Consider the following 17,921-nt stretch of genomic DNA (forward strand, 5'->3'; position numbering starts at 1 on the left):
CTACCTTTTCCCTCGATTTTTCTTTGTTTTCTTTTGTCTGAATTTCTCACTTCCTGTTCCTCCCCAGTAAGCCTTCCGATCCTAGGCAGGGTGCACAGAGTGCTTTGCACCCAGGCGCCTGCAGAGGTGGGGGCGCCGAAGTCGCAGAGTTCTACCCTCCTTCCTTCTCTCCTTGTTTGTGTCCATCCAGAACTAGTGTTCCGAGCATAGGTGTGTGTCCGTCCAGAACTGATGTGTCTCTGACCATCTCCTGTACTATGTCTGCAGTCTCTGACCATCTCCTGTACTATGTCTGTAGTCTCTGACCATCTCCTTTACTATGTCTGTAGTCTCTGATCATCTCCTGTACTGTGTCTGCAGTCTCTGATCATCTCCTGTACTGTGTGTCTGCAGTCTCTGACCGTTTCCTGTATTATGTCTGCAATCTCTGACCGTCTCCTTTACTAAGTCTGCAGTCTCTGATCATCTCCTGTATTGTGTCTGCAGTCTCTGACCATCTCCTGTATCATGTCTGCAGTCTCTGACCGTCTCCTGTATCATGTCTGTAGTATGTCTGGGGGTCTTTCTAACAGACTCTCTAACAGAAGCCCTCTCTGTGTCCATCAGAGAGGCCCCCCCTCCAGATCCCAATAAAGTACTCTGCTTCTCTTCCTGTATTTTGTTTATTGTTAAGAGATCATGTAAGGATCCCAGAGTAATGAAGACTTTGTGGAGGACCATCTCTGTGGTTGAGTCATTGCCATAGAAACTTACTTAAAATTACCACGTCCATGTGGGGGCGCCAGAAATTTTTCTGCACCCAGGCGCCTGTGACCCTAGGATCGGCCCTGAGCTTGCCCCCATCATCCGAGCCGTTCTGGCTGGGGGTTAGTCAGCGTGCTCGTCCCTTCCCTTGGGACTACATCCCTGTGGGGAGATGTTGTGTTCACAGCGTCTCCCCGCAGGAATGTAGTCCCAAGGGAGGGGGCAAGCAGGCTGACTAACCTCCAGCAAGAATGGCTCAGATGATGAGGGCAAGCATATTGAGGAGGAACAGGAAGTGAGAAATTCAGACAAAGAAAAAAAAAAACATTTATTAGGGAAATCGAAAGGAAAAGATAAGTGAACCAACAATGCACTAGCTTAACCTCCCTGGCGGTCTTCCCAAGACTGACACGGGGTTAGATTTTCTTTCTACTATCGATAACCCCGTGTCAGTCACGGGCTTGCCTCGCTAGATCCACAGGCACTTTTTACTTACCTTGTCCCTGGATCCAGCGATGCCACCGCGCTGTGTGAGCGAGCGGGACCTCGCTCGATTCACACAGTGCCTCTGTGTGACGCCGATCTCCGTCCCCTGCGACGTTACGACGCACGGGGACGGAGAACGGCGCCAAATTCAAAAACGTAAACAAACACTATACACACAGTATACTGTAATCTTATAGATTACAGTACTGTATGTAAAAAAAAACACACACCCCTGTCCCTAGTGGTCTGCCCAGTGTCCTGCATGTCATTTTATATAATACAAACCTTTTTTTCTCCCTGCAAACTGTAGATTGTCCATAGCAACCAAAAGTGTCCCTTTATGTCAAAAATAGTTTTAGATCAGCTAAAAAACAGCGATAATAAATTATAATCACTTGCAGAATTGTGCGATAGCGATTTGTGGGGAAATTCGTCATAAAAAAATAAAAGTAATGACAGCGACAATTCTGCAACTGAGCAAATTTCAGTGATTTTGATTTGATTACATTATTGAATAATTTTTATTATAATTATATTATTATTTGTTATAATTATTTATAATTATTTATTATATTATAATTTATAATTTTGTTTTTAAAAAAATGTCATACCTGGGATGCCTATTAGAATCTTGTTTGGTCAGATTTAAGTGAGTTATTTCTAAAAATTACAGACCTACAATATAAAACGCCAAATTTCCTTGCAAATAATGGTACCGCTTTTAGCATGTTTTTTCTGAAAGAATCATACCGCCAGGGAGGTTAAAGAAACCTATTTAGAAAATAAAAAACGAACCTTTACAACCCCTTTAACTTGCTTGGAGTTAGGCTTTAATATGAAGCATGCAAAAAGTCCGTAATAGTTTAGGCAGATGGACGGAGCTGGGAACACAAGGGCAGATACCGCATGCTGCTGAATTACCGAGTGGGTTTACACTTCTATTTCTTTCGGATTATTGGTTAGATCTCAAATCAAAATGACCATCACATTTACCCAATTACAGCGCAGCATTTAATCCCAGTGTTTATCTGCCGCCTTCCTTGCAACATATAAACTGGACATCGTTTAGGGCCGTGTCGTCTCCGGTTCCTTGTGGAGATTCCACTTTGGTCTTCATCCCGCAGATCCCGTGGTGGCAGCGCCTGCTCCACTTCCCGTATTGGCCCCAGTTCATGCCCAGCCCCATATGGACGATGGTGTCAGAACAGAGGAACATGAAATTGTTGGCTGCCGTGTCATCTCCACCTTTTTTATGGGCCTCCACCTGCATGGTGAACCTTATGATAAATCCTTCAGGGCACCACAAAACCTCGGTCCACTCACCCCACCTGTGGAAAATTAGATTCATCAGACCTGCTATAGGAATTCAGCTTAAAGTGAAACTTTCGGCAACTTTAAAGGTCTGCATGAATACATGTCAGGTAACATAATAGACGTGGTATATTTCTACCCCAAATCTCCTACTCTTATCATTTAGGTAAGTCTTTGGACTCCGAGGATATCATAGTTATTAGACCATAGCTCCCAACTGTCCCTGATTTGGAGCAATGTCCCTCTGTCCCTCTTTCCCCATCATTTGTCCTTCATTTTGGTCTATATAGATGTATACAAAATATACTTTTTATTAGGGTTGTCCCGATACCACTTTCTTAGGACCGAGTACGAGTACCGATACTTTTTTTTCAAGTACTCGCCAATACCGAATACCGATACTTTTTTTTAAAATGTGTCCCCAAATGCAGCCATGCCCCCCCACAAATGCAGCCATGTCCCACCACAGATGCAGCCATGTCCCCCCCATATATGCAGCCATGTCGCCCCCATATGCAGCCATGTCCCCCCATATGCAGCCATGTCCCCCCCATATCCAGCCATGTCCCCCCATATGCAGCCATGTCCCCCCATATGCAGCCATGTCCCCCCCATATGCAGCCATGTCCCCCCCATCTCCAGCCATGTCCCCCCATATGCAGCCATGTCCCCCCATATGCAGCCATGTCCCCCCATATGCAGCCATGTCCCCCCCATATCCAGCCATGTCCCCCCCATATGCAGCCATTTCCCCCCAATATGCAGCCATGTCCCCCCCATATCCAGCCATGTCCCCCCATATCCAGCCATGTCCCCCCCCCATATCCAGCCATGTCCCCCCCATATATGCAGCCATGTCCCCCCCATATATGCAGCCATGCCCCCCCCATATATGCAGCCATGTCCCCCTTACCTACATGCTGCTGCGCCGCCGCTTGGTTAATACGGGCGGGGAACATTACATCTTTCATTTGAATAGTTGTAGTGTTTCGCGCCGCGCTGCGTATAGACACTCCCCCTTGCTCGGGTTTGGACAGTTCACCCGAGCAAGGGGGAGTGTCTATACGCGGCGCGGCGGGAAACACTACAGCTATTCAAGTGAAAGCTGTAATGTTCCCCGCCCGTATTAACCAAGCGGCGGCGGCAGCGGGGATGCGGCGTAGCGGTGGGGGGGGGTTGGAGTATCGGATGAGGCATCGGGGGCATTTGCGGGGAGTACAAGTACTCCCGCAAATACTCGGAATCGGTCCCGATACCGATACTAGTATCGGTATCGGGACAACCCTACTTTTTATCTATCGAAAAGTGTTAAAAAAGCGCTAAACCTTTCATCTAATTTCCAAATTGCTGCATATGTAAATTCCAAAAGCCAATATAAAGAAATAGTAGTGGTAAAAAAAACACTTGTGGGTTTAACCAATCTTGTTTTTTTGTACAATTCTCCTTTAAGGGGGTGTGGCAAGGGGTGTGTCCTATGCCTGCATGCTTTTGCTGATAGGTGTCCCTCGTTCCCATCTTAAAAAGTTGGGAGGTATGGTCAGAGCAGCGGCGGACTGACAACTCATGGAGCCCCTGGGCAATAGATTATGGGTCCACACAGTATACACACACACAGACACATAATATACACACACACAGTATACACACAAAGTATACATACACACACTAAAAAGCTACTGGAGATGTGGGGGGCAGCTATAATCTTGGGATTTGTTTAAAAACACAGATTTTTACATACTGTCCCTGGTTTTACTGAGGCTGGCAACCCTGATGGGGCTCTCTCTAGTGGCATGGGTCCCTTGGGCAGTGCCCGAGTGCCCGAATGGTCAGTCCGCCCCTGGGTCAGACTGATAATATAATCAATCAGTCTGCTGCATTCAGGAGGAAGCATTTCCTCAGTCTCTTCTCCCTCTGTGATCAGATTGCAACGTTGTGTCTTTGTAGTAAGTCACACAAGGTGAGAGACAAGGGCTGAACTGTGCCTGATATTTATTAACCAAGACCTGCACAGGCACCAGGCAGAGGAAGACATTGTCAGGGGAAGCACTGGGATCTGCGAGAGGTTACAAATACATGAAATTGTTATGCCGCATACACACGCTCGGAATTTCCGACAACAAATTCCTACCGTGTGTCGGACATTTGTTGTCGGAATTTCCGTCAACAAAAATTTGAGAGCTGGTTCTCAAACTTTCCGACAACAAAATCCGTTCTCTTAAATTTCGATTGTGTGTAGACAATTCCGACGCATAAAATTCCACGCATGCTCTGAATCAAGTACAAGACGGAATCGCTCCGTCTGGTAAAACTAGCGTTTGTAATGGAGATACTGTAGCACACTTGTCACGCTGTAACGGACTGAAAAGCACAAGGCTGAAAAACGCGAATCGTCTCTCACCAAACTTCTACTAACACAAGATTAGCAGAAGGAGCCCAAAGGGTGGTGCACTTGGTATGGAACTTCCATTTTATTGTGCCGTCGTACGTGCTGTACGTGACCGCGTTCTTTACGATCGGAATTTTCGACAACATTTGTGCGACCGTGTGTATGCAAGGCAAGTTTGACCCAACATCCGTTGGAAATTTATCCACGGGTTTGTTGTCGGAATGTCCGATCGTGTGTATGCGGCATTACACTTACACACATTTGACATTAGGTCCATCTTAAAGGAAAATTATAATATCTTTCAAATAGTTTTTAAGTTTAAAGCAAATCTTTTTAACTAACAAACATGTCATACTTGTTTAGCACCCTCTACTTAGGTAGGTGCTGGAGTGAGGAAAATTTAGGCAGGCCTAGCTGTTGGCTAGGCCTGTTTGTTTTTATTCTGGGCTGGAAGTGGCTCAGGGCAGGGCTTGGTGACTGACAGGTAGTATCACTGTCACCTCCCTCTTTTTTTCTAGAAGGTGCTAAAAAGAGAGGAGTGGTGGAGTTGCCTAGGGTATTCTAGGAGCCTTATCTAATCCCCAACTTGAATTGGCAGGGGGCAGGCCTCCTTAAATACCTGGGGTCAGCCCAACTGGAAAGGAGTTGTCGGGTGGAGGAGCTGGAGTGAGGGAGTGTGGAGGCTGTCATGGCTCACAGGGGGCTCCCCGGTCTGGGGGGTGACCTTGGGCCAGGGCTCGGGTGCATCCAGAAGGAGAGAAGAGGAGAGGCACATGAGAGAGCAAGGGGAGGACAGTGGGAGAGAACACTTCTAAGAGACTCCAGGGAGGACAACTGGTCGCAGCCAGGAGGGCTGGTGAGTGAGGCACAGTGGGGAGGCACGCCTGAGAGAACTAGGAAATTGCAGTTTGAGAGATGGGTGCAGAACCAGAAGAGAGGACTGTGGGAGGGGGAACAGAGCGAGGTCATTGCAGAGAGGCTGGCTGGCAGGGCATGAAGAGAGCTATCTGGGATTGGTAGCTAAGCAGATGACACTAGCACTTGAACTATTTCTACACCACAGGGGCCGAGGTCCCTGCCCGCAAAAGACAGTTCACTGAGGCCTGGCTGAGTTAGTGTCAGGCCTACCCATGTGGTGCTAGCTAGTCTGGAGGAGTGACAGTATGCAGTGCCCCCAAAGAAAGCAGCTTGCTACATGCTCGGTCCTGAGCCGCTGCTCTATGCATCTATGAGACACATAGAGTCGCAGCTCAGCCCCACCACCCCCCCCTGTTCTCTCTTGGCTCAGTGGCTGTGACCAACAACAGTGGAAGCCAAATGAGCTCCCGGTGCTGTCTCAGCCAATGAGGAGGCTAACGTCAACATTGCTGGATCAAAGGGGGCTCAGGTAAGGATTGGGGAGGTCTAGGCTGGCCGCTGCTCCCAGAAAGTTTTTAGCTTCGTGCATAGAATACATGAAGGTAAAAAACCTTCGGAACCACTTTAAGATACTTACGTGCCCAGCAGATTCAGAGTTGTCCTACTGGGATCCTCATCTCTTCTGCCCTCACTCAGTCCTGTGCCCATATCTTCTAGTGTGACATATTTGGGAAGCTGGGTTCAGCCGTTAGATCTCCCGCTGGCCCAACCCTTCTTTTTCAATAAAGGACCTCCTGGGATATGTGACATACATATTCCAGGAGTCACAGTGGGTAAAGTGCATGTCATTCACCTAGGCAAGGGACATGCAGAGGTTTCTTTATTTAAAAAGAAGGTACATTTAAAAAAAAAAAAACATATTTACACAACACAGAGGAGGGGCGGAGAACAGGCAACATCAAACTGAGGTGTCCGTTTAATAAACTGTGAAGTTTTTTCTCCGTTCAGTTCACAGCAGTTCACGGCAGTTCTCATGAGGAGAATTATCTCCTCTGCAGCCGGTTTAATAAACTGAGAACTTCAGTTCTCAGATGGTGAACAGAGGTGAAGTTTTTTCTCTGAAAACAGCTGAGATCTGTGTAAAAACTGGGTGGACTGCCTGTAATCTCGTGAGATATTGTGAGATTATGGTGCAGCCGAATTCAAACAGTGAAACTAACGTTTAAAAGAACATGTAATTAATGTTTTCAGACATGTGATAACATATATATATATATATATATATATATATATATATATATAAAATTACATATATATATAAATACTGTATGTATATATATGTGTGTGTGTGTGTGTATGTATATATATATATATATATATATATATATATATATATATATATATACCGTATTTATCAGCCTATTGTGCGCACCCGCGTATAGCGCGCACCCCTACTCTGGACGTGAAATTCCTGAATTTTATTTATTTTTTATTACTTACAGTTTTGGTGTCTTGCCTGGCGTCCATCGGCGGCCTTGTCCGGTCTGGCGTCCGTCTGCGACCTTCGTGGTGTCCTCCCCGCTGCTCCTGCGCTGTCTCTGAGCCGATCCCTGCTTCCCGCGCTGTGTTTGAACGCCGCCGACATATACCGAGCGCAGTACACTCGGGCACGCTCGGCTCCTCTCGCATAACCTAGAAGGGAGCCGAGCCTGGCCGACTGTACCCGAGTATACTGCGCTCGGTATATGTCTGCGGCAGCGTTCAAACACAGCGCGGGAAGCAGGGATCGGCGGCAAAGTTCAAACAGTGCGGGAAGCAAGTATCGGCGTATATCGCGCACCCACAATTTAGCCCTGATTTTAAGGGAAAAAAAGTGCACGTATACGCCGATAAATACAGTATATATATATGTGTGTGTGTGTGTGTATATATATGTGTATATATATATATATATATATATATATATATATACACACACATGTGTCATGTGTTATATAGATACTGTATGTGTATATATATATATATATATATATATATATATATATATACGCACACACACATACACGTATATTGTTGTTAATATTCATTTTTAACCCACTGGTGTTGAAATTAGGAAGAAATAAGCCTTCTTCCTCTTATCACACCAGCTTCTCTCCCAGATTCTCCACCTCTGAGCTGGTGAATCTGGAAGGGAGATATTTCAGGTGAAGAGCTGTGAAATCTTCAGATCACGGTTTATTAAACTGGCCGTTTGTGACAAAACATCCATGTGCTGTGATGTGAAGTGATGTGAAGTGAAGAATGTGTTCTCTGCTCCTTATCACAGTTTATTAAACCGGCAATGCTCTGTGATAAGCAGTGATCAGCCGTGATCATCATGATCTCCGCTTATCACGGTTTATTAAACGTACACCTGAGGGTGAAGATCTGCTGTAAACATTAACATTGTATATCTGTTTGTATAAAAAAAATATTCCACTGGATTAGCATTATGTATGTTGTAAGCAGAGAGACAGCAGGAGCTGTTTGCTGTTAGGCTCTCTCTTTCCGATTAAAACTTTCCAAGGGGCCATCTGAAAGGGCAGCCAGGAAAGTGGAGATAGGAACAGCCGTCACTCCACTCGTGCGCCCAGATTTCAGCTTATAGGGTGGCTTCACTGTTAGGCCCCATACACACGAGAGGATTTATCCGCGGATACGGTCCAGCGGACCGTATCCGCGGATAAATCCTCTCGAGGATTTGCGCGGATTTCCATCCGATGGAGTGTACTCACCATCGAATCGAAATCCGCGCCGAAATCCTCTGGCGATGACGTGTCGCGCCGTCGCCGCGATGATGATGTGGCGACGTGCGCGACGCAGTCATATAAGGAATTCCACGCATGCGTCGAATCATTACGACGCATGCGGGGGATCCCCTCGGACGGATCGATCCGGTGAGTCTGTACAGACCAGCGGATCGATCCGTGGGATCCGATTCCAGCGGATAGATTTGTTGGCATGTCAACAAATTTTTATCTGCTGGAATTCGAAAATATCCGCGGATAAAGATCCGCTGGAGCATACACACCAGGGGATCCATCCGCTGAAAACGATCCGCTGAGATTTTTCAGCGGATGGATCCTCTCGTGTGTATGGGGCCTTACAGAAAAATGTATGTACTTACCTCCAGAGTTGCCGAGCTGTCAGAATCCCCAGCAGTATGGGGATTCAAAGTCCCCACTTTTCTTTCTCTTCTCAATGCAGCGCTTTTGGGACAGACCACAACGATTCACTGTGATAGTGCTGGCCAATCAGAGTTAGTCTGGTTCATCCTGGAAATGCTGCACAAAAAAGAGGGAGAATCTCCATATCCCCGGACCCCTAGATTGGCTGCAAGGATGCTGACAGCTCAGCATCCCCAGAGGTAAGTTCAAACCCTTTAATTTTTTTATTGGTAAAACGCAGATTTTATAGAAATAACAACCAACAGAATATACGTTAGATGAAAACATAAACAGTTAGAAAAATTGCTGAAAAAAAGAAATATAAGCCCCAGCTTGAAGGATCTATTAGCATTGTTATGGTGTAGTAGTGTGCATTAGTGTGTTGGTACGGTGCCATTCATTCCCAATGATGCATACATATTATACCTATACAGTTAATCAATGAGGCTAGACTCACACCTATGTGTTTTTCCTCTGAAATTAATGGAAAATTATCAAAAATCATGTCAATGGGTCATAATGCAAAATATTACATAATCCACATCAACAAACGATGTGCATCAACATGCATTGATCTGTGTAATCGTGTCTCACAAAACTCATAAGTTGGTGGGCATTGACACTTTGATGCTTTTCCATTGATCTCTTGTACTTGGGGGTTCTCCAAACTCCAGGGGCTAGATTCAGGTAGGGGGACGTAATTTTGTGCGGGCGTAGCATATCCTATTTACGCTACGCCTCCGCAACTTAGACGGGCAAGTGCAGTATTCACAATGCACTTGCTCCATAAGTTGCGGCGGCGTAGCGTAAATCAGCCGGCGTAAGCGCGCCAAATTCAAATTGAGAAGAGATGGGCGTGTTTTATGTAAATAAAACATGACCCCATGTAAATGACGTCTTTCACGAACGGCGCATGCGCCGTTCGTGAAAGAATCCCAGTGCGCATGCTCGAAATTCCGCCGCAAATCGTCAATGCTTTCGACGTGGACGTAATTTACGCAAAGTCCTATTCGCCAACGACTTACGCAAACGACGTAAAAATTTCAAAATTCGACACGGGAACGACGTCCATACTTAACATTGGTTGCTCCTCATATAGCAGGAGCAACGTTACACCGGAAAAAGCCTTACGCAAACGACGTAAAAAATTTCGCCGGGCGCACGTACGTTTTTGAATTGGCGTATCTAGGTCATTTGCATATTCTACGCCGAAAACGACGGAAGCGCCACCTAGCGGCCGGGCGTAAATATGCACCCTAAGATACGACGGTGTAAGAGACTTACGCCAGTCGGATCTTAAGCTAATTTCGGCGTATCTTGCTTTCTGAATACAGAAAGAAGATACACCAGCGCAGCTTTGAATTTACGCGGCGTATCTAAAGATACGCCGGCGTAAATTCTTGCTGAATCTAGCCCCAGCAGAAGTTCAGGAACTACAATTCCCATCATGCTTAGTCATGTCTGTGAAGGTCAGAGTTTTACAATGCCTCATGAGACATGTAGTCCTGTAACAGCTGGAGGGCCATAGTTTGGATATCTCTGATCTACTTGATCCACACAGATGTGAATAAACCCCAAAAGCAGCTCATCCAACACCTCTGTTTGAATGTTTGGTGAAAGCTGGCGGTTCAATTTTCAGTAAATTTTCAACCAATTTCTTATGCCGACGGAAAAAAGTACACACAATAGGAAATTCTGACAAGAGAAGTCAGATGTGAGCTTTTTGTCGAATTCCGACCGTGTGTATGCTCCATCTGACTTTTTCTAACAGAATTTCCGCCAACAAAAGATTGAGAGCTGGTTCTCGTCTGTATGCGATTCCGACGTGAAAAAAACACCCATGCTCAGAATCAAGCAGAAGAGCTGAACTGCCTATTGAACTTCATTGATCTCGGCTCGTCGTACGTGTTGTACGTCACCTCGTTTTTGATGGTCGGAATTTCCGACAAGATTTGTGTGACCGTGTGTATGCAACACAAGTTTGAGCCAACATTCCGTCAGAAAAAATCCACGGTTTTCTTGTCGGAATTTCTGATTGTGTGTACGCGGCATTACAGTTTGTTTGGACTGTGATGGACAAGTCAACGTTTGGAAATCCCAGGCAGTGCCGATCCTGACCTCCCTGGGGCCCTAAGCAAAATTACATGTCACATTAAAGTTGAGAAGTGGGGAGGGGGGGGGGGGGGCGCTGTCGTAAATGGCATCTTACATTAAAGAGAAAAGCAGGGGGTGATGACTTCTTACCTCTTCTCCCATGCAGCCAGTGAGTTGAGGAAGCGGGGTGAGGGGCCGAAAATGACTTCTCACCAGGCAGGGGCCTCTAGTAATTTGGGGGGCCCTCCGCAGCTTTGCGGGGCCCTAAGCGGCTTGCATAGTGAGCCTATAGGGTGCATCGACCCTGATCCCAGGTAAGCCCAAAACGTATTGGGTTGTGGTTTACTTACCGTGCTTCTGCAGACTGGATGGGGTACACGTTGCTACCATCCAGGGATGTATCATTGCGGTTCACACACAGCAGACGGACCCCATTTAGAGCCGTGTCATCTTCAATGTTCTTCTTTTCTTCAACCTATGAATAAAGTTTAATAAGAACAGTCTAAAAATTTCAATTTAGTGGCAGGAAGTTATGTAAGGATTGCAAGGTTTCACGATTGTTCAGATTAGTTTATGACTTGGAAGACATCAAACTCTATTTAGTATCATTGTTATATTTGGCCTACATAGAGGCTCTCTGCCATTGTGGCAATTTTGGCTTAGCCAACTCCTTATGCCGCGTACACACGATCATTTTTCAGCATTTAAAATGATGGTGTGTGGGCTTCACTAGTGTTGCTCACGAATATTCGTATTGCGAATATTTGGCTCGAATATGGCATATTCGAGTATTCGCGAATATATCGAATTTCGCGGCCAATATTCGCTATTCCGAATATTCGCATTTTTTCAATTTTATTTTTAAAACATATCACATCCTAGTGATCTCCATCGACGTCTAAAAGCATTGCTGGTATGATTAGAGACACTGGGCCGAGTAGCTGAAGCGATCATTTTATATTGCCAAATATTCGCAATGCGAATATTCGGCAATAGGAATATTGCGTGATTATTTTCTCCGCCCTTCTTTTGCATCAGAGTTCTCCTACCACAGTTGTTAAAATTTCGCTATCATTTTCGCATCCGCATTAGCGCAATTTCGCAATATTGTTTTTTGGATAAAATTTCACGAATATTCGATTTCAGAATATTAGCGAATACTTTCTCCGCCCTTCTTTTGCATCGGAGCCAATCAGAGTTCTCCTACCACAGTTGTCGAAATTCCGCAATCAATTTCGCATTCGCATTTGCGAAATTTCGATAATATATCACGAATATTCGATTTCAGCATGAGCCAATCAGAGTTCTCCTACCGCACTTGTCGAAATTTCGCAATTATTTTCGCATTCGCAATAGCGAAATTTCGCAAAAATTTCATTTGGATAAAATATCACGAATATTCGATTTTAGCAAATATTTCTCGAATATTCGGCTATATATTCGTGATATATCGCAAAATCGAATATGGCGTATTCCGCTCAACATTAGGCTTCACATCGTTTTTCGGCTTCTGAAAAATGACAATTTTTTTTTTCAAACATGCTGCATTATTTAACGTCGTTTTAAAAAATTTTGTTTTTCGGGTTGTAAAAAATGATCGTGTGTGGGCTAAAACGACGTTTTAAACCCGCGCATGCTTAGAAGCAAGTTATGAGACGGGAGCGCTCGTTCTGGTAAAACTACCGTTCATATTGGAGTAAGCACATTCATCACGCTGTAACAGACAGAAAAGCGCAAATCGTCTTTTACTAGCAAGGAATCAGCTAAAGCAGCCCAAAGGCGAATAGAACTTCCCCTTCAGAGTGCCGTCATACGTGTTGTACGTCACCGCGCTTTCTTCATCATTTTTAAAAAAACGATGGTGTGTGGGCAACGTCGTTTTAATGATGAAGTTGGAAAAACGTCGTTTTTTGGACATGCTGAAAAATAAAGTTTTTTTTCATGCCCGAAAAATGATCATGTGTACGCGGCATAAGTTCCTCATAGAACCTCTAGTCAAAGTGAATCACATGGAACATTTCAATGATTGTTTCTGGTGGATTGGAGTCACCAAAGTATAATATTTCAAAAATTACTATTTTATAGTAAACACACAGACAGGGGCGGACTGACCATTGAGGCTCTCAGGCACTGCCCGAGGGCCCCATGCCACTAGGGGGCCCCATCAGGGTTGCCAGGCTTAATAAAACCAGGGACAGTATGTAAAAATCTGTGTTATTTTTACATCTGTCCCTGATATGTCCGAAACCGACATGCTTTTGATGTGAAAATCCTGAGATTTTAGCTGCCCTGCCTCTACACTTCCTCCTGGCGTGGTGGCAATCTGTAAGCCCGGGGGGGCCCCATAATCTTCTATTGCCCGGGGGCCCCCATAATCTTCTATTGCCCGGGGGCCCCATGAGTTGTCAGTCCGCCCCTGCACACAGATCCACGTCCTGTCAGGGAGAGGGGACTAATAGTGTGTCCCTTGTTCATAGGGTCAACCATCGTTCACCTCCCCCAGTCACTTCCCTCCCCCCACAGTAATGGATTGGCGGAGCGGAGGACGGTCTATGTGGACAGCTTTACCCCGGATCCCTGCATACTTAGATGTGCCTCTTTTAATCATCAACCATGTGAGTTGCTAAAAGTTGTAATAATAGGTGAAATTAGTGCAGCGCAAAACTTAGACAAATATGATGCTGGTATATAGCCAGCAAGCTTATATATGTGTGTATATAATAAAACAGTCCAAATAAATAAAAAATAAAAAAATAAAACTCAGAATAACAATCCAAAGTCTATAAGTGTCGAATAAATGAAGTAGATGAAATAAATCTCCACCGCGTGATAAACCACCACACTTAAAGTGATCCCTCCACCGTTAGAGATGGCTACTCTCACCTTCATGCGTAGACCACTGAATTAACAAATGGTCAATTAGGCAGGTATCACAATAAACAGGAACCATGCTGATGTATCAGATCCTCATTAGGCAACCATACCGCATAAGACAGGTGCATGAAAAAAGATAATCACAGACTAAGTGCTCTCTGTTGCAATAGGTAGATTTAATCACAAAAAAATGTAAAAGTCAGGCTACTCACATTCGGCCAGACTAAAAACGGCATGAAGTACAATCATAAATGAGGACGGCAGATGAGCGACGTGGTGTGCAGGCTCCTCCCCCACGCGTATCGTCACTAGACACGCGACTTATTCATGACGCGATCGACGGTGAGATCCGTCCACCTGAGGAGATCGCTGAAGCACTGAGCGGCGTTCGTATGACTTTACAGCTGAGCCTATGAGATCGGGGTTTCCGTGAGTGCAATCGCCGCATTGCATTGTTTTTCTTCCTTTATCCATACGTTATTTGCACCATATTTGTGTTTCCTTCTTTACATGAGCGGCACCGTCCTGAAGGAAAGGATATGTAGAGGTGAAGCCTGTACACTCTGAAAACTCCATGAATATTGGACTGTGGTGTATATCTTCCCACCTGACAGTGGTTGTATTGACTTGCTGCAGTTGTCCATGAAGATTGTATGCTGATTCTGATAGGGATTTATTCCCAGCACTTCACTGGCTGATTATTTATCATTATTTTGGGTTGTTGTCTATTTGCACTTGTGATCCCCCCTGTATTAGGTTGGAAGGGGATCTCTTCTTAATGCACTTTTTGTACTTACAAATAAGTTAATATTAGCGCAACACACCTATCTTATCACATTATCTTGGTTTTGTACACTTTTTTGTGTTTGCAGCTGTATTATTTAGTTTTTTATTTCTATCCCTTTCTTTGATAAATTAGAAATAGTAGCGCTGTAGTATTATACATATATATGAATCATTTGAGTTTCCATTATTTCTTATGGGGAAATTTGCTTTGATATACAAGTGCTTTTAATTACAAGCATGCTTCCGGAACGAATTATGCGCGCAATCCAAGATTTTACTGTATATGAAATATGTACTGTTATGAATATTGAATGTTCAAATATGAATTTTAATAAATTTGGAATTAATTGTACTTGATATATCATATAATTTTTATGTTTGAGTGACATGCCTCATTTAAAGTCCCATGACCACTGCATTTTTTATTGTTTGTCTAATTAGAGATGGAGGATGTTTCCGATCACAATTATTTTAATTTTTTTTTATAAAGTCCTGTTAATGCAGTGCTGGCGACACACATGTATTAATTTTGCTAAGATATTTATATCAATGCGATCATTTAATTTTTTGAAAGGGAATGACCTGTCTCATTTAAAGTCACATGACTACTGCATTTTTTATTATTCACAGTACTTTTCTGCCTGGGCCATGTTGGGTGAAAAGAGGCAGAAAACGATTGGTTTCTTCTATGGCAATAAAGAGTCAACTGGTTAGTTGTGTGTGAGCTGGATAATATATCAACTTATCACAATTGTTTAAATGTCTTCTCTTGGATCTTGGATGATTTTCATTTGCTTAATTTAAAGAAAAAAATATTTTATTTATTTATTTTTAATGTGCATTATCTATTATTATTATTTGCATGAATTTATTGGAATAGACATGGGACTTAAGGGACCCTAAAACCCGAAAAGACCAAAGCAGAAAAGAGGGCAGTAGGACTATTACGGTACAAAGATGAGTAGGTAAACTCACAAGGAGTAGGTATAAAATTAATTTGTTAGACCTTGTACACACTATAGGTTAACCAGAGGACAACGGTCTGATGGACCGTTTTCATCGGTCAAAACTGATCGTGTGTGGGCCCCATAGGTTATTTAACCATTGGTTAAAAAAAAGCCAACTTGCTTTAAATTTAACCAATGGGTTCCTAACCCATTGGGTTCCTAACCCATTGGTTAAAAATCCAGGCATGCTCAGAATCAAGTCGACGCATGCTTGAAAGCATTGAACTTCATTTTTTTCAGCACGTCGTTGTGTTTTACGTCACCGCGTTCTGACACAATCGGTTATTTAACCGATGGTGTGTGGGCGCGACGGACCTTCAGTCAGCTTTATCGGTTAACCGATGACAACGGTCCTTCAGACCGTTCTCATCGGATGGACTGATCGTGTGTACGAGGCTTTAGAGTTGTAATTTCATTTTAAAAGCCCTGTACTAATATGATAAATTAACCCATTGGCTACTCATACCACTAGCTCAGATCCTGTATCTTTTTTTTTTTTAAATTCTTTATTTTTCCGCTTTTCCTTATTTCACAATTCCACAAAAACAGGGATATTAACACATCAAAAAGTAAAAGCAAACGGTCAAACAACTATACATTATACTTGTTTCTGACCTGTCTCTGACCGTAATTGCCTCTAACTAAATACACTAACATATAAATCCAAAGCTAGTTACCCACTCTTCTTATTTCCTATTCCCCCAGAACATTTGACGTGTCCTCTCCCTGTTTGAGGTAGTGAAAATCTCCATCTCCCCCCTCCCACCCCAGCGTCAGGACCCTTTGTCCAAAACCTTCCCGAACCCAAAAACAACCGAAAAAAAAAAAAAAAAAAAAGTAGATTCCTCCTCCTCTACCTCCTCCTCTACCACTCCCTCCCCTCCTCGCCATCCCCCCCTCCCACCTACTCCCTTCGTTCCCTATATCTAGTATAGGGAGCCCATATCTCCCTAAACTTCTCCTCCTGTTCCCTCAGAGCCATCGTGAGATTCTCCATATATTGGATTTCCATAATTTTTGCATGCCATTGTGGTCTACTTGGTGAGCAAGTGCTCTTCCATAGGGCTGGAATACATGCTCTAGCTGTTATTAGCAAATGTCTTACCAAAGATTTTTTATAATTTTCTACTGATATCGGAATATCCAACAACAAGTAAACCGCCGGATTCTCTCCAAGAGACATTTCAGTTATCTCTTCTATTTCCTCTGATACCATCTTCCAGAAATCTTTCACTCCTTCACAATTCTTCAGGAGCAGATCCTGTATCTTAACAAAAATATACTTTGACTTCTACATATTCCACCCAAAACTAGCCTTCCAGCTTTTGGTTGAAGCTCTAAACAAGCTCATTCTGCATATTCCTCATTATACAATATATGTAAAAATTTTGCAAGGAGAGTGAGACTTTTAGTAAAGGGGCTAACACATGGGTGGGGCTTGGACCAAAACACCATTTGGACCAAAGACCGTTTGGATCATAAGCAATCCAAATGTGATTAGGCTCCCCAACATTTACCATGTAGAGATATCCATTTTTGGATGGATCGACCCCTTTTAGTGGCAATATAGGCATATACTTTAGGATAAAGAACCATTTAAAGAAAAATTGTCAGCGTAGACTGCTCACCTTTAGGGAGAATCCTCTTGCACGAAAACCACAAGGACACCATTCCACCGGGCCCCATTCCCCCCAGGGGCCCCCGTTAGGGACACCTATGGTAGGGTGTTCTCCCAGAGCTATCGGGAGGAGGGAGAGAAGGATAAACAATGCAGTGCTCGAGGACATGTTTCTTCTGGATAAGTTGTATCTTTTGCCTTTGGTAACAAATATCAGATCTTCCCACCCCAACTCTCCCTACGTGGCAGTCCATGGACAAGTCTGCTGAGTAAGGGGTCTCGCGGTCGACAGAAATGATTTTAACAATTAAAAACAGCACAAGAAGTTTGCCAAATCCCCAGGGGAAATCAAAAGCAGGCTATTCCCTGGAGCGGAGCCAATGTCTTTATCCTCAAAGAACCCATTATATGTCGATTCAAATATTTTCAGTCATTGGCAAAACTCTCTGGGGCTGATTTACCAAGCCTTTACTCCATGACTCATGGAGTAAAAGCAGGAGTAGCAGCCGTTTGGTCACTTACTAAAGAAATACGCTGCTAGTGCAGTGTAT

General features: G+C 44.0%; 1 protein-coding gene across 1 annotated transcript; it reads right to left on the reverse strand.

Annotated features, from left to right (window-relative positions):
• Positions 1-2,005: 2,005 nt before the first annotated feature.
• On the reverse strand, positions 2,006-17,625 carry LOC120933613 (vitelline membrane outer layer protein 1-like). The gene is made up of 3 exons (XM_040346912.1): positions 17,381-17,625; positions 11,436-11,560; positions 2,006-2,558 (listed from the first exon to the last, which is right to left on the reverse strand). Exons 1-3 carry the CDS (start codon positions 17,537-17,539, stop codon positions 2,255-2,257), a joined length of 588 nt encoding a protein of 195 aa, XP_040202846.1. The 5' UTR covers positions 17,540-17,625; the 3' UTR covers positions 2,006-2,254.
• Positions 17,626-17,921: the final 296 nt, after the last annotated feature.

The sequence above is a fragment of the Rana temporaria genome, chromosome 3 (genome assembly GCF_905171775.1).
Source record: "Rana temporaria chromosome 3, aRanTem1.1, whole genome shotgun sequence".
Lineage (NCBI taxonomy): Eukaryota > Metazoa > Chordata > Amphibia > Anura > Ranidae > Rana > Rana temporaria.